The 21,867-nt window shown below is 40.9% G+C and overlaps 1 protein-coding gene across 2 annotated transcripts in view; it reads right to left on the minus strand.

Annotated features, from left to right (window-relative positions):
• The window catches only part of LOC310929790 (striated muscle preferentially expressed protein kinase-like), a 51,422-nt gene extending 32,706 nt beyond the window's left edge, over window positions 1-18,716 (minus strand). For both annotated transcript variants that reach the window (XM_083892637.1, XM_083892636.1), the window contains exons 1-2: window positions 18,552-18,716; window positions 270-368 (exon numbers count right to left, since the gene is read on the minus strand). In XM_083892637.1, the coding sequence (XP_083748763.1) occupies window positions 270-368; window positions 18,552-18,639 (187 nt within the window). In that variant the 5' untranslated portion in view covers window positions 18,640-18,716. The remainder of the gene's footprint in view (window positions 1-269; window positions 369-18,551) is intronic.
• Between the last annotated feature and the right edge of the window lie 3,151 nt (window positions 18,717-21,867).

The raw sequence follows: 21,867 nt of genomic DNA on the forward strand, positions 1-21,867 counted from the left end.
GGGATTTATGTATTCTGCCGTATCTGGTTTCATCCAGCACACACACGTCTTGGCCCACGCTGATAATAAACATTTAATAAATCAATCTGCGCTGCATTTTTCTTCTGTAGAAGGGTGTTTCAAGCAGTGATGATGCTTTAGTTAAATTTTTTTACTGTATCATTTTCTGCAGGCTTTTCCTCTTTGCAGCGATAGAAATACATTTTGGAGGCCACTTATTCTTAATTGTACGACAGCAGTAAATATGAGAGTTATTTTGGGTGAATTACCTGAAGGTCCTCTCCGTCCAGCCTTGTCTTGGTGCCTCCCGGCCCCTTCTTTGGTTTCCATCTGGGGTTCTGTGGTCTCATCCTCTGTCGCCTCAGAGTCTGAAACAAACACACAGACAAGTCACGACAGACGGCAGGAGGAAATTCAGGGCAGCTAAAAGAAAAAAGAAAATCAGGTGAAAGGAGAAGAGGGAGCCTGAAAATAACAGAAACAACAGAGGCTCGCTGAAAATGACACTTCACATTTGCTTAGCGGCACACAGCTTGATGAGGCCCTTGAAAAGAGCTGTGCGGAGCCCCCTGAGGAAAATAAATGAACTGATGCTTCGAGCGTGACACGAAGCCAGCTGTGGCTCAGAAAAAAAAAAACTTGGAGGGGAAGGGTATGAAGAAAATGATCTGTGCTCTCGTCTGGATCCATTTGCTTTGGCAACAAAACAGCAGGGCACGAAGAGATTCACAGCTTCTTTTTTTTACCTTGCTAAATAAATCAATAAATCTATAAAATGACTAATTTCAATTACTAAAACCACAATTCTGAGCTCAATTTAATATACATATGGCCTAAATAGGTCTGCAGTAGGTAATGTGTGCCTGTGATTGAGGAATAGCATTGAAGCTAAAATGCTACAATACATTACATTTACCAACTAAATTAAAGTTCCGAAACTTCAATTTTGAAAATGTAGTTTATTCCTATTAATATGGGAAGTTTAAAATTTTTCAGTCAGAGGACAACAACAGCAACACACTGGAGCTAACTGTCAATGTCACAGTCATTAGGATTTTGTAACATCTGACGCTAGCTCAAGCTCAATGTGAACAGTTTTAAGGCACAGATAAAATAAAGTCAGATGAAATAAATAAATTAAAACTCACTGAGCACCGTCTGGTTGTAAAAAATAAGGTTCACTGAAAAAACAAACAAACTTGTAGCTAACGGCTATGTTAGCAGCCGGAAGATGAGCGTGCATAGCATTGCCCTGAAGATGAGGCTGGAATTGGAAATGGAAAAAAAAGCATAACCTGGGAGTGAATGTTGATTAAAGCCTGAATAAATTGTCCGCTGGGAAACTCATTTTTAAAAACTCCCAAATGCACCAGGGAACCACATACCAAAAACAATGCTGTTCTTCCTGGATCATATAGTTAGCTTGCTAGCTGCTGCGGAAACATGTCTACAGTAGGCCTATTTTAAGACTACAAGAAGGAAGTGACTGTCATTTTAAAGAAATTATACACTTATACAAACATATTTATGGGTCGTATATTCAATTTAGGCCAATAAACCATCATAAATGTCACACACTGGATATTTACAGTCAGTTCTGCGTTTTCTGAACACGGTGTTTAGTGTAAATGAAGTGTCCTCAAAAGGGGGGCATAAAAGTATTAAATTAAATTTTCTAATTATATTAATTGCTTAAAATGGGCTTTCAGTCTTATCTTATTGCTCTGAAAACGAAAAACATTGACTATAAAGTGATTATAAACAAACAAAAGAGACATATGGCTCGTGTATTCAATTAATAAAAAACTAATAAAAAACAAGTTACACACTGGACCTTTAGATGGAAATAACATACTGTAAATGAGAGCAATGGGACATGGCCTCATGTGTCTGTGTAGCAGTGAAATTGAAATATTATAGGTCAGAGAAAAACACAAAACATAATGGCTCTCAGACAGGAAGAGGCAGCAGACCAATAAAACATCATGTGGCGTCTTAAAGAAGCTGAAATGAAATATAGAGAACAAAGCAAAGACAGAGAAAGAATAAACAAGGCCACATTACATCAGCAGGGTGAACAAATGAAGTCAGGGACAGAGGGATGAAAATGAAAATGGGCAAAAAAAATAAGAAGCAGGCAGAAGATTAATCGAGACAGGCAGGTTTTACCATAGCTTTGCTTTCGGCAGGAGCGGAAAACTTCGCTTCCGTAGTGGCAGCAAGAGAGGGCAGACGGGAGAGCACCGTTACTATGGAAACCAGCATCTCTCTCACCCACACGACCAATCCTCTTCGTACCCATTACGAGTCTAAATATCACCAGCCAAAGTGCTGCGAGGCTGACACAGACGTGTTCACGGGTTAGAGGGCTCCACAACCACAAAACAGGTTGCACCTCATCGTGACTTACATGGAGTCAGATCCTGATTAGATGAGAAAGCCAGTGGAACAATCACGATTACCTCATTACATCACCAGCTGTGTGTGTGTGTGTTTGTGTGTGTGTAGATCCACCCAGTATAAATGACTTGCACACCAAGCGAGAGAAATTGATTATGCAGTGTAATTTTTTGGAGGAAAAATACAGCCTGAATCTCAATCTAAATGTAATTTGGAGTCAGATCTGAGTGAGGATGCCTCACATATGGATTCGTATTATAAATCACTGAAGCCAGACGTTATTCACTCAAGGATTTTATGCAGAGAGGCAACAGAGTGATTACAAAAATATTGCTCGATGTGGGTGGATGTACAATAATAAAACCCACTCTTGTTATGAGCAGTCAAGCAGTAAAACAACATAAATTCACTGGAAGCAATATCGATGTCCTACAGTGGCAACGTTCACGTGTAAGAGAGTTATTAGAGGAATAAATCAAAGTGGAACACATGCTTTTGAGAGCAAAACAAAACAAAAGAAGGAGAAAAGCTGCTATTTTTCTTTTTTAAACTGATAAGGAAAAAGAATACAACAGAATAAAGCTCATACTGACAACACACCATGGGTGAATCTGCCAAATGTCCGTGTGGAATGTCCAGTTCTCTGAAACAAGACACAAGAGTGCGACGTGTTATTCAACGGCAAACACGAACACGACAGAGTTGAAAAGACATCTGGAGACCCGTTAAAGTGACACTTCGGTTTATCTCTTTTGTCGATACGTTATCAACACCGACTTCAGCAAACAGGGTTACGTTTTTGTGAACGAGACTGGCCCTTTAACACCGAACATGTGTTTGCGCAAGCGTGTAATGATGTGACGGTTTGCGCCATTTGAAGAATTACAATGGTTTCCGAAAGCTGAGAAGTCGCACATCAAAGCTAACGTGTGGTTTTTTTACGGTAATTTTGTGCTAATTTCCATTTTTTGGCCTGTTTTTGCTCACAGGGACAAATACTTAATATGTTTTGTACTGTTCAAATTCCAAATTAAACATGCAAAACCTGGTGTTCATGTACAACTACTGTTTATTTTTTAAATTATTTTAAATAAAACCTTTAGTTTGTTGTTAATAGACTAGTTTAACATGCAGTGAATTGTAAATAACTGCCAGATATTGAACGTTATTCTTCTCTATTCACGACAGCTCATTTGACAAAATCAGTTTTGATAATCTGACATCATACGAACACCAACATCTGTCTACCATTGAGTCAAACTCCACTGAGCATCTGTCTCTGCTAATAATGAAACTTTTATTATTCAGTCTGTCAATCAGCACGTCAGAGTGACTCAGTGCTTTGCGGCGAATGCCAAAGTGAAAAAAACCCCCAACAAACTCCAAATGAGTCATTTTTGTCATCACACGTTTTTCTCTCTCTCTCTTTCTCTCGCTGCAGCGTCACGCACTTGGGCACTTTGATTAACTGCTGTTGTCTGGTGGTGACTCTGGTTTGACAGACTCTGTCAGTGTTTGACGTCATCTCTATTGTCACAGCCTCGGGGGTTAAGGTAGGGTGGGGAGGGGGGTAGCAAAACCAAGCCACGCAAAAATCCCTCTGGACTGGGCTGAATTTGACAAATACTAGAAATCTGAATTCAGTTTGTCTGCTGGAGGCAGGAGATGAATATCTCAGGTGTTTGATATGGAAACATCATGGAGTGGAAAAATCAGCTTTTCCTCCCCATGCTCTGCTCTGTGGCTCCAGGTCCATGTGTAGCCTACTGACACACTTTCCTCACGTAAACCTGCTCTGTGAATCACTTCTTAAATGACACAAAACAACAAAAACAACATAAGGGCATATTGCATGCAGTGATAAAGATGCAGCACGGCAGAAATGTGGACCTTTTTAAGACGCAAAAAGCTGTTCATCTTTTTAGTTTGACAATTATACTGTACTAAATTAAAACACAGTACATCCCTCTATCTGGACACCGGGAGCCTACATCCTTTGTTAGGTTTTCATCTGTTAATTTGACAGAAAAATAATGAAACAAAGACATTCATCCATGCTTTTGCTCATGTCCTTAACATGTCCTAGCTGAACTACATGCAAGAGTAGTATATCAGTATCTGATCTAAAATGATTCATTTTACCGCTGGTGTATGACAAATGTAGGTATTTGCATTAGGTAAAGGGTGTGGCATGATATTCAACAACCAAAAAAAGAGGAAACGGCTAAATCGCTCCTCAAAACTTGAAGAGCAAACTATTGTTGATTAATTCTTTGGCAACAAAATAATATTCATATACTTCAATGGAAAACTAATTCTTTAAGTGATGGATTAAATAAAGAAAAAACACACACACAGGCTGTGATATTCCCTGCATATTATATTGAGAAGAGCAGCACTAACATCAAATGGATAAATTTTGTTTTCCCCTCACCTGAAATCTCTTCTTGGACCAGATTTTCTTCATCTTCCTGTCAGACGTGTGAGATTACCTGTGGCATGAGCTCACAATAATAACAACAACAACATCCTCTCAATCAGAAAAGAAAAAAGCAGCCCAGGGTGTGGCAGGAACAGAGCAGAAGAGATGAAATTAACAAATAAACGATTCGGCTGCCTTTTCCCCCCCCTGCGTGGGTGTGTTTGTATTCCAGTTCGGCTACAAGGCAGGGAGAGAGGGAAAAGACGGAGAGCGAGAGAGAGAGAAAGAGGGAGAGAATGCAAATAAAGCGGAGTCAGGTGTCTTTGTGTCTGAGTGTGTATCCGCTGATGTGAACAGCGTCCCCTCTGTGACGTAGAGGTTTGTCCCTCACTCAGAACAAGACGAGGTGGGGGTTGGAGGTGTGAGCAGAGCAGAGGGGGTGTGTTGGGATGAAGGGATGAGAGGGGAGAATAAAGAGGATGGAGAAAAACAATGGCTTCAGCAAAGCATCCCCCTTTTTTACTAAGCTGCTGGAGTGAAAGATGAGAGTGACAAAAAAGAGCAGCGCAAAAAAATCGAAACCAGAGAGTGTGTGGAGGCGAGAGCGAAGACGGAGGCACGGTGGAGGGAGGAGGGAGGGGGAAAAAAACACATAGGAACGAAGAGGGTCAAAATGGCTCAATATAAAAGGGTGAGGGGGTGAAATGTGTCTGATATTAAAGTGCAGTCCTTCTGAATACTAACTCCAACCTTATACAGCTGCTGTCTACACAAAATAGCAGCCTTTGGCAAAAACCTTGAACTAATCAATTATTTATCTTCAGTATATTCCATATCTGCTAGCAGTGGACACTGATGGGGTCAACGTACAGTATACACAACTCCATAAAACAATATATATCACAATACCGTATACAAGGGCTTTTAAGAATAAGAACTGAAAGCAGACATGCAAGTATATAAAATTCAATAAATGAACACAAAGAATGATTTCATAAAACTGCCCTCAACCAAGAACATTCACTGGGTGTATGACATGTTATTTATTTGGAATATAATATATATGTCTTTTCAATCACTTTGTGAAGGCAAATGTCTACATTTGTGGATAATAATAAAGATTATTATCATTAATTGCAAAGATATAAAGCAAAACATAGATGTTTTGATGTTCCCTTGTAAAACCCTATTCAGGAAAGGGGTTTTAAAGGGTTCTCCGGATCAAAATAGTTCTTACTGGAACCATTAGTGTTTCCAAGAACCCTTGAAAAACACTATTCAGGAAAGGGTTTTTCAGAAGCAAATGTTTCCAGGTAGAACTTCAGCCCTTGTAGAAGAACCCTTTTGGAACACTTATTTTTAAGTGTAAGAAAAACCTACTTTATGTTTATGGACTTGTTGGTTACTCCAGATTCTCTGTCGTATCTGGATTCATGTTGAAAAAAGAGATAATATTATCGATGTTAGCTTGAAATCTGTGATTGATTCATTCATTTGATGGACAAGGTTACCTAACCTTGGGTGGGTTAGGAAACCCTAACCCTAACCCTAACCCCACAGAGTTTTTTCTGGGAGCAACACTGACGTCACGAAGCAACCCATGCGATCAACCGTGAGGACAGGTCTGACTCCAGAACATGTTGATTTGCCTGCAGTCTGAACATCACTGAGAAGTTTCAAGCGCTGTCCTGACTTCTGCTGTGGACTCACTGTTCTCTCACGTGGAAAGATTTTATGAGACAAAAATTGGATGGTTTAAATTGAGTTCAACTAGTTTTTTTTTTGTAATTATCTTTTTATTTAGAAAAGCAGATTTCCATCACATACAATAATCAAACACTTCGTCATTTCAGATCTTGTTAAAGGATGGAGACAGTAAGTTCTGATGACTTTATCCATACTGCCCTTCTGGAATTATTCCATAGATCACTACTTCAATAATGAAACAAAATATAACAAAACTGGGGGGGCGCACCATCTCAAATAAACAAAACATCGCATGAAGAAAATAAGGAGGGTAGTTTCACACATAGCACCAGTACAGTCAAATGAAATCTGATCTAATTGGTTTCACATACTCAGTCCATTTGGACCACATCTTGTAAAATTTCCCTTTTTCGACTCTGAGGGAAAAAGATATCTTCTCCATAACATAAATCTCATAGACAATTTCAATCCATTCATCAATGGTGGGTGGTTCTACTTTTAACCATTTCCTTGTGATGGATTTCTTACTGGCTGCCAACAGTATAGCAAGCAGTTTTTTGTCGTTGTTGTTCCATGTGTCAAGTAATAGATCTCCCAGATACAAAGTTTCACATTTAAACGGAATCTTTACATTAAATACGTTTTGTATATGTTCGTGGATCTTTTCCCAGTAAGGTCTTATTTCTTCACATTCCCAAAAAATATGAAAATGGTTGGCTCCATTCAACCCACAGAGTCTCCAACAAGCGTCCCCGGTACCCTGATGTCTTTTCTGAATAGGTGTAATGAAAAATCTTGCAATGTTTTTCCAACAGAACTCCCGCCATGTGTTTGAGCCAGTTGAGAACCATTGTAGCTGGCATATTTTCTCCCAGCTCTCCTGTGTGATCATCACCTTTGCTTCTTTTTCCCATTTCTTCTTTATGTATTCTGTATTCTCTTGTTTAGATAATTGTATGGCATTATATAATTTGGAGATAATTTTGTTACCTGATCTGGATTTAGATAATGATAAAAATACCTCTATGAACCCTGATTCACCTTTTCCTAACTCCTCTTTAAGATTCTTATTAAAATAATCTCTCACTTGCAGGTATCTGAAGAAATCCTCTCTTTCCAGACCATGATTCTTCTGTAGGGTTTCAAAACTCTGAAATGTCCCTTTGTGGATAAACGAATAATATGTAGTTAAACCTTTTGAGATCCATATCTTAAATCTGGTATCAGTTCTATTTGGTGCAAAGTCTGCATCATAGGCACACCATCTCATCATTTTAGATGCTTCTCCTAATCTGCAAATTTTAACTATTTCCTGCCAGGACTTCAAAAAGCTGCCTGTTATAGAGTCTTCTGGGATTTCCTGTTTTACTTGTAGTTTGTTATCACACAATAGGGCTGTTATTGGAATTCCCTTTATCGTTGTGCCTTCTATTTCCTTCCATGCCGCAGTGTATGATGGTGAACACAGACAGACTAAAGGCCTCAGCTGGGCTGCAAGGTAGTAGTCCTGCAAGCAGGGAAGGCCCATTCCACCTTTTCCTTTTCTTAATTGTAGCGTCTTAAATTTAATTCTAGCCTTTTTCCCTTGCCATAAATACCTCGCTATCAATCTGTCCCATTCTAAGAACTGTTTGGATGGTATTTTGATTGGCAAACACTGAAAAAGGTACAGCATCCGTGGAAGAATATTCATCCTAACTGATTCTATCCGGGAGCTTAAACTTAGAAAGGGAATAACATTCCATCTATGTATATCAGACTTAATTTTTGAGTTTAATGGGCCATAATTAATATCATACAATCTCGAGAAGTCTCTTGGTAGTGAAACCCCCAAATATTTGATGGACTCAGCATCCCATTTCCAATTATAAATGGTCTTAATTGAAGATGGAGGATCATAATTAAACGTTAATACTTGAGTTTTGTTAATATTAATTTTATAACCAGAAATGAAACCGAATTCCTCTAACAATTTCATCAGTTTCGGGAGTGTCTGTGTAGGTTGTGTTATACTAATCAGTAAATCGTCAGCAAATAAGGCCAGTTTTTGTTCCCCTGAATCCAATGTTACTCCCTTAAAATCTGATCTCTGCCTAATCAGTTGACTCATGGGTTCTATAAACAGAGCAAAGAGGAGTGGCGACGCACAACACCCTTGTCTTGTTCCTCTTTCCAGAGTGAATGAAGTGGTTAGATCTCCATTGATTTTAATTCTAGCTGTTGGTTTGTTGTATAATGCTGCAAATGTGTCAATTATAGTTGTATGGAAGCCAAATTTTGAAAGTACTTTATATAAGAATGACCACCTCACTGAATCGAATGCTTTCTCTGCATCTAAGCTCAATATCAATGTCTCCAGTTTTTGTTGTGTGACTTGTCTCATAACGTGTAGTGTTCTTCTGATGTTATCTTGGGTCTGTCTTTGTCTGACAAAGCCAGTCTGGTCCTTATGTATTAATACAGGTAATATCAGTTCAATTCTTTTGGCTAATATGGATGTGAATAGTTTATAATCATTATTAAGAAGACTCACAGGACGGTAGCTCCCACATTCTAATTTATCTTTACCCTCCTTAGGTATGACTGAGATCATTGCTTCTTTCCAAGAAGGGGGGATGATTTTGTTTTCCAAAACCCAATTGAACGTTTTTAATAATGTTGGAATTAGTTGATCTTGCATTGTTTTGTACCATTCTGTGGTAAAGCCATCTGTCCCTGGAGACTTCCCCCCTTTCATTCTCCCGATTGCCGATTGAATTTCTTCCTTTGTTAATTTAGATATTAATTTTTCATTTTGATCATCATTGATTTTTGGGAGATTTATCTGAGCTAGGAAAGTATCAATCTGATCATCGTTGCTTGTCTGTGGTTGGGAATATAATGTTTTGTAGTATTCTCTAAAGCACTGCTTGATTTTCTCCAGATTAGTTTCTATTTCATTTGTTGTGGAATTTTTTATTTTATGAATAGTTCTATCTGCTTGCTGTTTTCTTAACCTATATGATAGAAGTTTTAGGGATTTTCCGCCGACCTCATAGTATTGTTGCTTTGTAAAAAGGAGCTTTTTTTGAATTTCCTGAGTATTTATTTCATCTATTTCCTTTTTTAGTTTTTTAATCTTACTTCTATTGTCAATTTTGGGAGATTTTGCGTGTTCTTTCTGTAGTCCCTTCAAGTCCTCTTCTAATTGTTTGAGTTTTTGTTCCTTCATTTTCTTTTCATATGAGGAGATGGCTATTATTTTACCTCTAATCACCGCTTTTAATGCATCCCAGAGAATAGGTGGAGTTACTTCTTCATTATCGTTATTTTCCAAATACAACTGAATTTCACCTTTCAATTTATCTTTGATAATTGGGTTATTGAGAATGTTTGAATTCAGTCTCCAGAGAGTGGACTTATTCTTTCTGTTAATCAGATGGACTGACATGTAAATGGGACCATGGTCCGAAATAGTAATGGGTCTTATTTCACAATTATCAACTCGAGAAAGATCTCCTTTAAGCATAAAAAAGTAATCGATGCGTGAGTAGACATTGTGGGCGTGCGAGTAATGTGAATAGTCTCGACTCGTCGGGTTCATCTCTCTCCACACATCCACAATCCCCACTTCACGCATCCAAGTGTTTAATCTTCTAGTATTGGCTTTTGCGTCAGATCTCCCGTTCGATGAGTCAACTTTCGGATTTAAACGTATGTTGAAATCTCCGCCACATATTAACATCCCTTGACTTTTTGTTGTCATTAGATCAACTATATGTTTGTAGAAGGACCAGCCGCTTCCCGGAGGCACATACACGTTAAGGAAAGTTATCACAATCCCTTCTATTTTACCTGTAACCATGACCAATCTGCCTTCGTTATCCTTATGTTCTGATATGTGTTCGTAATTTACAGCACTGGATATCAAAGTCGCCACTCCTCTCCGCTTCCCCGATCCATGGGAACTAAAGAAAACATGTTTGAAACCTGATTTATTCAATTTAGCATGTTCAGAGTCATTGAGGTGTGTCTCCTGTAAGAAAGCTACTTGGATTTGATCTTTTTTCAATTTTGATAGGATTTTCCCCCTCTTAACTGGGTTGAGTACTCCATTTATATTAAATGATGCTATTTTCAAAGATCTGTTCTGCATCTATGTGATTCCCCCCGTCATCCCTCTCAATAATATGGTGCGCTTTCCCCTCACTGCAAGAACCGGCAGGAAATGAACAAGTAACATATTAATAAACATTAAACTGAACACAGTTTGTCCGTGTGACTCCTTATGTAGGGGTCTGTTAACCTGACCCTGTTGAGCCTCCCGAGGTGGCTCGAAGGGAAAAGTCTCCCTCCTCAAAAAGAAGGAAGAGTCCCTTACCTGCGACAGTCGCATATAGGAGAGAGAAAATAAACAAACAAACAAAATAAATCCAAGGGCCCCGAATGAACCAGTCTACTCCATAATGTATCTCCACTCCTATTTTCAGCCATATTACAGTTTAAAATACTTCACAGTTAACTCCGTCATCCACGAATTGCGGGTTAAGTCGTTTAGTTCGCGGAGGGGGTCGGTGATGGTCTCCTGAAGGCTCGGAGCTTCTCCTTGTAGTTAGAATCCTGCCCGGTCGTGCCTCTCCTCGTTCGTCTGTCCACTCTCCTCCAGGACATCTGCTGCACCTGCTCCATGAGCGTCTCCGGAGGTCTGATGGTTGTCACGGTGTAGCCTCTTCTTATCAGATCCTCTGATGCCTCCGCAATAGTATCGTAGGTTCTGGTTCCGTCGTCGTGTCTCACGCGCAGCCTGGCGGGGAAGAGGGTCTGGAACTGGACTTTATTTTCCTTCAACACTTTGCGGATCTCAGTAAATTCTCTTCTTTTTTTAAGAATAAGAGGTGGATAATCGTGATCCAGGTTTATGTGGTTTTCTTGCCAAGTGAACCCCTTCTTCTGCCATGCTTTGCGGAGTAAGGACTCTTTTGTTTTAAAACTCAAAAACTTAATTACGATGGAGCGCGGCGGCGCATCCGCCGGAGGCAGCGGACCCATCGACCGATGAGCTCTTTCAATCTGCAGGCCAGGTATTTCCTCCGTTAGCTCGAGACCTTCACGGAGTAAATTTTCCACAAATGAGACCATCGTTGCTGATTCTTTCTCGGACCCCTCCGGTACTCCGTAAATCCTTACGTTCTCGCGCCTGGAGCGGCTTTCCAGATCCAGCAGCTTGTCCTCCAAATTGGTGTGCAGCTTTAGCATAGCCGTGACGACTTCCTCTGTGTTTTGTATCCTCTCTTCTGCCTTCTCAATTCGCCCTTCCGCCTCGTCCAATCTGGTATTCACCTTCACAATTTCTTCTTTTATTGTCTCTAATTGTTCCTTATTTTCTTGGCGAAATCCTCTTAGCTCTCGCAGAATCAGCTCCAAGTCGGCCATCTCTCCGCACTGCGCAGCGTTGTTTGCTAGCGTGTGCCTGTTAGCTGCTAATATTGCTGCGCCCCGTCCTTCTCACCCACCTGTCTTCGGACGACGTTTATTGCTCAGAGCAGAGTTATGGATTTTATCCCCTTATCTTACTGGTTTTCGTCGAGTGATTTATTTGGTTTTTATGGGGAAATTTCTCTAATTGCTCTGGCTCAGTCGGGAGCTCTCTCGCTATGCGGCCATCTCAACGGTGTTCCGACCGGAAGTCAGTTCAACTAGTTTTTAAAGATGAATCGATTTTGTTTTATTTGGACAAATACCTTTGCTCATTCAACTCTGCTGATCTACAGCTCACATCACACGTGAAGCTGCACCACAGGTCAGGCTTTAGGCGCTGAATATTCCAAGGTTACCGTGAAGTTATTCTACCAAAGCTGTTCAATAGTGCACTCTGCATCACTGCAATTACACAATTACTGCAATTAACAGTTTCTGGAAGTTGAGAAGTTCCATCGTCAAAATGGTTATTACAGTAATTTCACTCGCACTGTTGCAAGAATTTGGTGAATCTGCGTCTTTTTTGGCTGGTTTTTGGACATTGACTAATGTGTTTTATACCGATTCAATTAAACATACAAACTATTTTTGTTTTTCTACATTGTAAATTGTTAATACACTATTTTTAACATGCTGCAAATTGTAAATAACTGCAAAATATTGAACGTTATTCTGGAAAAATGGGCAAAAGCACACATTTTCTGGCCCTTTTATGGTTAATAACCCTTATTTCTTAGAACCCTTAGCCCTTATTTCTAAGAGTGTACAATACTATAGCTGACGCAAAAGATGTTTTATGTTTAAAAGTACAAGAAATAAAGCCGGACTTGTAAGGCAACACCTAATCACACCTCAAAGGTCGTTTTCTCCTCATCTCCTCTGCGACACATTTGATTTGTTAAGTGGCCATAACTGCCTTCCACTTTCGGCCTCCTCCTTCAAACCCTGACGTTCACTCTCGCACAAGTTAATTGTTCGTTCAGACACATCATCGCTCCTCACACCTCCTCCATCAAACTGATCTAAAAATAATCACAGGCAGACCCAGATTTCGCTCTCTGGTCTCGCTAATAACCCAGAGTCCTCGTTCACGTATATCGGCACAGCTGCATGTGCTCGACTTGCCTCGCCGAATGAGCAAAGTGCTTTTTCGTGTTGCTAAGTGAAGCATTTTGCCGTTTATGGCCTTGTAAACACAGGATCAATGAGGGAGATTTACATCCAGAGTTTCAGATGGTGAATGTGGATTTTGATTCAGGTCATTGTAGCTGATGATTCTCAGCCAGCTGTGATGAGACAACACAATCTAATGCGTCCATGAGTGGATTCAAACGTCAAAAAGTTCTCCACTTTTGGCTAACCTTGGGTTTGCAGTCGATCGCAGTTTCGCTGTTGTTATTTTAACAAACCTCCCTCTCTCTTCACCCTTCGCCCACCTCGCACTGTTCCTCCATCCATCACTGCTGTGGGGCATTCGGCACAGCAGAAAGTGCAGGGAATCAATACCGGCGCTTTATGCGTGATACGGGATACACCCCCCAAGTCGTTTCAAACGTCTGTGGATCAATAAGTCCATCATAACACAAGATTCCATGACTTCCGTCCAATAGGAGGCCAGATACGGTGGCACGGCGTCATTTCATGCTGCCTGGAAAAAGCTCTTTTATGAGCTTGTGTTTTTATCTGCTCTCTAAAAGCCACAGCGACTCAGCTTCAACCAGATATCACAGTATATCAGCCATTAAGGGAAGATAATTAAATTCCGTTGGTCATTCATCTTATTCTGGGTCTGGTTTTGCTCGAGGGCGTCATAAGAGTTTAAGAGGCCACAGTCCATTGTTGACCAGACAGATCTTCAATGACAGAAACCAAATGTGGCTTTGACGTCAAATCTCAAGACAGATGGAGAAATCATGGCTGTAACAAAAACGTCGGACCGTTGCAATTTGGATTATGACGTTGTTTAATTATCTTAAGACGACGAGAGAGCGAGCAGCGGACATCACGGAAGCAGATTGATTTAGTGACAGAGGCTTGCTTTCTGCGGAGCAGCCCGTGATGGATGCCTTCCAGGCGTAGCAACAGCTTTATCAGCAGCACGTCTGGAATAATCTCTGCCCACAGAAGGGGGAAAAAAAATGGATCCTGCTATTGTTGTATCACACAGTAATCAGAGTCCTGAGCTATTGCACATCTATATATGACTATGCAGGGATTTTGTTTACCCTACTTTAATTAGATCTGTCGATTATTTTCACGATTAATCGATTAATCGATTGGTTCATAAAATGTCGATCAGTGTTTTTCAAACCTCGAAATGATGATGTTCTCGGATGTCTCGTTTTGCCTACAAACCAAAATCATTCAGTTTTTAATGATTTCATTATGATATGGAGCAAAGAAAGCAGAAAACAAATTAATTAAATTTACATTTAAAAGGCTAAAACAATTAGAAATCTTGTTTTAATCATGAAAAAAAGCTTCAAACCGATTATTCGATTATCTATATCATTGAAGATTAATTTAGTAACTGATCGATTCATTGTTTCAGGTCCAAATTTAAAAGCTTCAGAGTCTTTCTGAGGATTATATGGCATGATGTGGGGAGATTGCGGGCTGTCTCCACTCCCCCTACTGGCTGTTAGCAGAAATCAGGATGAAAACAAACTGCTTCACGTCGTCACCACACACACACTAGCCAAGGTAGCCAAAGTGCAATTTTAGACGTTAATCATGGCAGAGCCGGCAAAAAAGAAGCAGAGAAAACATGATCAGACCAGCTTTTTTTTTTTTCAAATGTCGAGAAGTGGAAAAACACAGTGGCATGCAAAATGGATTCTGACCGGCTTGACCAGAAGAGGGGAAAAGGGAGGGAGGAGCGTCAGCAGGAAGCTTTGATCACACAACAGGCAACTAGCAGGGCATCTGGGAAGAAATGTTTTCCTTGTGTGGTGTCTGACGACTTTTGTGGGATTGGCCAGAAAAACTTGAAGTGGGCGTGGCTATTGCAGAAATGTTGTCATTCCCAAGGAGGACTTCCCACTTGACATTCACGTGGAGTATGAAATGTCCTGGCCAGAACGAACTTTGTTTTTGTTCTTGCCACCTCGAGAAAAATGACAAATTGTACGTACAGTTCAAACCTATAAGCGGCAGATATTGGATGGATGTTTATGGTGGTGAAACTGTAGGCGGAGCTCCAGAGAGAAAAATGCAGAAAAGTGACCAGTGAATCCATCCATCCATATTCGACTGCTTTATCCTCCCATTTCCATTCCCAGCTGACATAGGGCAAAAGGCGAGATACACCCTGGACAGGTCACAAGTCCATCACAGGGCCACAAAGAGATAAACCAATTTGCCTAATCTCCATATTTGCATGCTTTTGGACTGTGGGTCTTCTTGCTGCAAAGGCAAGAGCCAGTCCAATCCAATCCAATTTATTTATAGATGACCAAAGTGTGGTACGGTAATAAAGCAAACAAAAACATAAAACACAACGCGCATACCAAGTGAGAAGCAAGAACATAGGACACACACAGCACAACTCAAACTGAGTTGAATGCCAAAGAGAAAACTTTGGAGCTGCTACCTCCTTCAGTTTGTGGGCCAACCAAGAGCAGCCGATCAGCTGATCTCAGCGACCGCAAATGAGCATACAGCTAAAGTCGGTCAGTCAGAGAGGTAAGGTGGAGTGAAGCCATTAAGACACTTACAAACAACAATAACTTCAAATGGATCATGTAACATACTGGAACCCAGTGGCAGGAGGCCAGAATGGGAGATATAATGTCCATGCCTCTGAGCGCTGATGATTTACTTGACAAAGCATCACACATTTAATGCACTATTTAATTAACCTTCTTTTTGAGCACAGTGAATGAATATATGAGTTTGTGCCATAATCCAAAGGGTAAACTACAAAATACAACCAACAACCACTCAGGTATAAGGGACATCTATTCAACTGCTTTTTAAAGCAAATATCAGCCATCAGCCAATCATATGGCAGAACAGAATGCTCTTCAGATGAGGAAACACGTTTGTCTGACGTAACGGTGCAAAAAATGATCACTCCTACAATTGTGGATCATAATTGCAATAATAGTCAAAAAATAGCCAGAATTTTAACCATATTTTGCAGCTCTAGTAGTGAAAAATGACTTGATGATGCCAGAGGTCCGAAGAGAATGACCAGACTGATCTAAAATGACAGGAAGACAATACTTCAAATAATCACTCATGACAACCAACATGTCAGACACATAGACATAGAACATAGAAATGTACAAATACATAATACGCTCCCTTCCTACATTTTCATCAGGCCGCTGACTTCCATTACCGACACCATCAACCAGTTCCAGCTAATATTGTTTTACATATTTTGCTTTAAATTGTACAAAAATGAGGATAAAAACCACTAATACGTTTGAATTCCTCATCCCTGCCTTTGTACAACATTTACAATCCACTTTTATTTATAAAGCACTTTAAAAACACGGCGTGCCAAAGTGCTGCTCGGTCTGGTTTAAAATATGCAGAAGACAATAAAACACAAACACATAAAAGACAGTAATTGATATATATCAGCAAAGCTCAAAGTCATCCACAATGGTGGAAAAGAACAAAAGTAGAGTTTATTTGCCACTAAAAAGCCCTCGTGTGAGAGGGGGAATGTCAGTATGAGTTCGATGGTGCGGCGGTTTGTGAATCCCCACATGACAGCAGCCAGTGTTGACAGTCACACTGTAACATGATCCTACCACCTAATCCTGACCAAATCCCTGCGGGTTCATGTGAATGACTGCATACCAATGGGATGGAACACAAACACATCCTCTGCCAGACCAAACACCGGGTAAACAGCGCTGGCTGTGCCCTAAACTATTGCCTCAGCTGCCATTCGAGAACAGAGAACCTAATTAATTGTACAGTGCCTTTAATCCACTTGAACTTAATCTTCAGAGAATGTGAAATCACCGAGCAGCAGCACAATAATTATATCTCTACTCCGGAGTGGTTGCGGTCCCAAAAAAACAGGGTCTGGGATGATAAGACGTGGCGAGAGCAGGCGTGACATCATGTCTGGAGCCTTTAACAGAATCGATTTATAATTCAACCGCAACACAATAACCCACAAGAATACAAAGATACACGTAATACGTTCTGTTTTTAGGTCATTTGAAGAAACATGTCGACTGTTAGACCACCGTTTTCTGACAAGAAACTGAAGTTTGTTAACTGCTCACTCTCCTGCACCAAACTCCATGCAAAAAAAATCAGCTATTGCCACTCACAAGGACACAGGCGCTGTCATCTACCACTGCCTCGTTTGGCAAGTTCATGCCACTTTGTCCACCTAAAGTCACAACATGACACATTCGAACTTACTGGTGGAGGCAGCAGTTGATCAACAACTCGTGTGTCCTGTGATGCAAAAATCGCCAATTTCCTCGACAGACTTTGGTGTGGGATTTGCAAACACTCAGTTCCCAGAAAAAAAAAATTCTGAAAATTAGATAAATGGGGATTCTTAAAGGAGACATATTATACCCTATTTCTCCAAGTTAACCTAGTTCTCTGGTGTCCTAATGAACATGTCTGCGACATGCTTTGGTCAGAATACCTTAAGGATGAAGCACCACAGCAGTTCAATCACCCTGCCAAAACAGCCCTGTTTAGAACAGTCAGTTTTGAGTGCCTGTCTCTTTAAATGCAAATGAGACACAGGAAACTACATCAGCGTCACTGAGGCTCCGGCAGCTAACAGCAGTTAGCATTTGGAAAAGCCATCATTATTGCCATCATATATTAAAATGTATCCACGGGACACGTAAATCCTCTGAGGCTGGAAGTTTTTGTAGAACTCAAGAATAGAACACTTCGCAAAATCCCGCTCTTCCGGATACTATTGCTCTCGCCTGCACTCTCGTGTTTCTTAGGGACAAAGCGAAGCTCCGCGAGACAACAATTCTAGGAATGTCTCATTGTGACATAGGAATGAGTGCGGAAGTCAACAATGCATGTTTTATCTCCTGTACTTAGACTGAGGTGGACCACAAAAACATGAGTCATCTTTTTTTACACTTTGCCTCCTCATAGGGCCTCCAGAGTCCCAAATATAAATATTACAATGACTAAAAAGTTGATTTTGCATAAAATGTCCCTTTTATGATGTCACCCAGCTGGCAGCCATGTTACCAGAGGAGGCCTAGCTCCCTGGCAGGTCATGTATAAATGTCAGCACAGCTCATGCAGCCACCCTTTCAGAAAAATTTCATTATAGAGACTCATTATAATTACATTGTAACTGGATGGACATTTAAAAAGGAGATAAATTTCAATTCATGGAGAAACAATTTGAGTATCTATGGCAACTGCTGCTATCTGCACTATCCTACATGAGCAAGAGAGAGAATCCAATTAAGCAACAAAAGAGTCCTCTGCCTTATCTAATTTTCCAAATACTGCATGATCCTTGTCTTAATTCACGCTGCTGTATTGATCCACAATGAATAATTTTATATTGTCCTGCTTTGCACTGACACCATCTCCCACTCACCTCTCTGCTTCTTGCTTTTTGGCCCACTCGCTCCTTCCCTAGAGCTCCTCAAAGCTTTCCGTGCCTCGAGCAGCTCCTTCCGAAACATGGCTTTTGTCCTCTTTTCCCCCCCTCAAAAAAGACCGTCTTCAAGGAGTGTCTTCCATTGAGACGCCACTACGAACAACAGGGGAACCTCCTCGACACTTTACCTTCCTTAGCCCATGTCTTGCTTTCTTGTCCTTCCCGTCTTCCCACAGTACTCCTTTACGTTGACTGCCAACTCCACTCGTCTATTTCGGGTCCTGCACAGAACAACCCCACCAGCAGTCATACTGTACTCACCCACTGCACCCCCGTTCATAGAGCCTGCCCCCCCCCCCCATTATAGCAGGAGATTAACTACATTGCTACACCAGAAACTGAACGACCTTTGGTGTCCTCTGTGGGCCCCTTGATTTGGATTAAAGGGAGTTTTGAAACTCTAGCACAAGCCTGACATGCTGGAGGACACTAACGCTGCTGCTGCTGCTGCACACAACAAGGCAGTTAGAGGGATGAGATTAAGTTCATTCAAACAGATAAATGCTCTTAAACCTTGAAGCCAGAGGTGAAACTAACACTTAAATCTGTGGTGCATAACATTGAAAGATAAACATTTACATTCATCCATCATTCTTCATTCATTCATGCATCTTTTGTTGCCCGATGATAATCCGGCGTGAACAGAACAGGATGAGTATGACGGAAAACTCACTAGAGAGACACTTCTTATCTCCGCCCGCCCCTGCTCTGCTGCTGTATACACAAACTCTCCGTCCCAAGTCAGGTCTAGTAGTTTGGATTTTCACATGAAGGACACAGTATTCAAAAAAATAATTCAGTCTTCCCTGTTCACAACTACCGAAGAGAGGCGAACGAGTAATGGCAACAACATGAATCAGCACACTGCAGCTTTAAATTCAGAACTGAATAAATACACGACAATGAAAAGGAGCGATTATGCCCGTCTACGGGGAATCCTAAGCCTAACGGTTAGCTTGTAGCATATTGAATTTATTTTTCAATGGCACTCAGCAAATGTCTCTGGGATGAGCCCAATATCCGCAAATGTAATTACAAGTTTGAAGGACAAACTCAAATCCAGGCAATCGTATTATAGTGCTTTTATGGACAAGGAAACCTGACATATCAGACCCTGCAACTATTTTTCTAAATTGCTAGAGTACCCATGTGCGCCTGGTGTTACCTGCAGACATGATCAGGGATGCACTGTGCACCATATGCACCATATAATGCTTTCTGGGACTCTGGGATAGCTATAAAAGATTATAGTTTATAGTATGGCTCCTTTTCCACCAAGTGGTACGGCTGGGTTTAGTTTGGTACATTATGCAAAAGTAACAAAGGTTGTACCACCCCACTTTTTTTGGCTCCCTTATGTTAGGAATCCGAGCACAATGGTGGTGGGTCACCTAAAGGGGTGGAGCTAGACACACCACAGTCTGTTAAATGGAGTGGCCAAAACATAAAATGCATCATTTAAACCCATGAGTGTATCACAGATGACACATTTGCACAAGAGCACTTTGCATTACCATAATTAGGAGCCGAATTATGCTTTCGGAAAAAATCCAAGAGTTTTTGAAAGCTGAGAAGTTGCACGTGAAACCCAACATTATGGTTATTACGGTAATTTCACCTGCGCATTTGCAGCTAAGCCGATAAGTCAGCGTCTTTGTCGCCAGAGAGGAGAGAGTTGGAAAAACATGTTTTTGTTGAAAAATGTTCCAAAATCACTTATTCGGAGGACTTTTTTTCTGGCACTTTCATGGTTAAAATAAGCAGGACATTTTGAGGCTAAGGGTTAACTATATATCGCACATTAGGACACAACGAGAGATGATTCAGGGCTTCTTTTAAACTGTAATAATTTCCGTGCACAGCAGATGTTCTTCTTCTCTGTTAAATTTATTGGCTGACCTTACTGTTGCAATGGTGTGATGTCATGCTATTTACGTAGCCTGCAAACCCCGCAGTGAAAACACAAGCCAGACCAGAGTTTACCATTCCAAACCTAACCTTGGCGAGCTGAACTGCACTGTGTGACTTTTGTGCCACAAACCTCACGTAATAGAACTTTAAATCATATTCTGTATTCTGATATCGTGTTGTAAATCTACTGATTTATCCCTCGAGCCGTTGGACTGTTTTTAAAAGGTGCAACAACGACCTTTTTGAATGTTATCTGAGAGGTTTATGCTCCTGCGTCACGCTGTACGAGCATGATCTCCTATCGTAAATGCGGCTTAAAATATCGCAGGTGCTGATTTTTCCAACAGCTTCCATCGAAGTGCTTATCCAGCCTTTAGATGTCACAGACGGTGCTAGTCCAAGGAGGGTGATGTCAGTGAGGTCGTCTGGACTGGTGACACAGCAGTGCACTACACTTTGGTCACTGGTTGGTTGGATTTCTCGTGAGGTGACATCTTAAAAGTGACGCACATGGTCGACCGTGTGTCTCACCCACTCAAAAGCAGCCTTTAAAATGAACATGTGAGCCAACACAAAGGGACCCCCCCCCCCGTAACACAGAAGCCACGACCATCGCTGCAGCACACCCTCTCCACTCTCTTTCATCACGGCTGAGCGTGATTGAGTGTGACAGCGCTGCGTCTTGACCGTGGCGGTGCTATTATTATCTGTGATGTCTGCCGGTGCAATCGGAGAAGAGGAGAATCGGCGGCGTCCACACATCACTAGAGCACGAGCCCTGTGGCCTGGTGCGGCACATACCACGCCATAAATAACCACAAGGAGAGAGAGCGAGAGAGCAGAGACGACGTAAGAGGGAGGCAGGGGTCAGAGAGAGATAGTGTGGCAGCTTGAAATGGACTCCATTTAAACTGTTGATGAAAGACGGTGGTGTTACTTTGTTTGATTTGTTATGTCTTGAATAAAAACTATGTACAAAATGAAGAAAGAGACTCTTAAGTCACGCTTGATAAGACAAGGCAAATTCAAGCCAATAGCAGGGGTAGCACATGTTTACTTAAAGGTAAAATATGTAAAATTTAGAAACGTTAAGTCCAAAAATACCGTTTCAGGTGCCCTAAAATTCCATCTCCAGCTAAATTTTTTTACAGATATTCACCTAAACCATTGAAGTTGCATGTTGCAGCTGAATATCTCTCACCACATCCTTTCCTTCCAAGTCTATTGAAGAAACTATGTAGCCTTCAGTTAGCATCAAAGCTCAAATGGGATACACTGGGAAAGGGATAAAGACTAAATAAAGACAAGCCATTGAAATCCACTATAACTGCTCATCAGCTGT

Source organism: Microchirus variegatus, assembly GCF_963457635.1.
Source record: "Microchirus variegatus genome assembly, chromosome: 1".
Taxonomy (NCBI): domain Eukaryota; kingdom Metazoa; phylum Chordata; class Actinopteri; order Pleuronectiformes; family Soleidae; genus Microchirus; species Microchirus variegatus.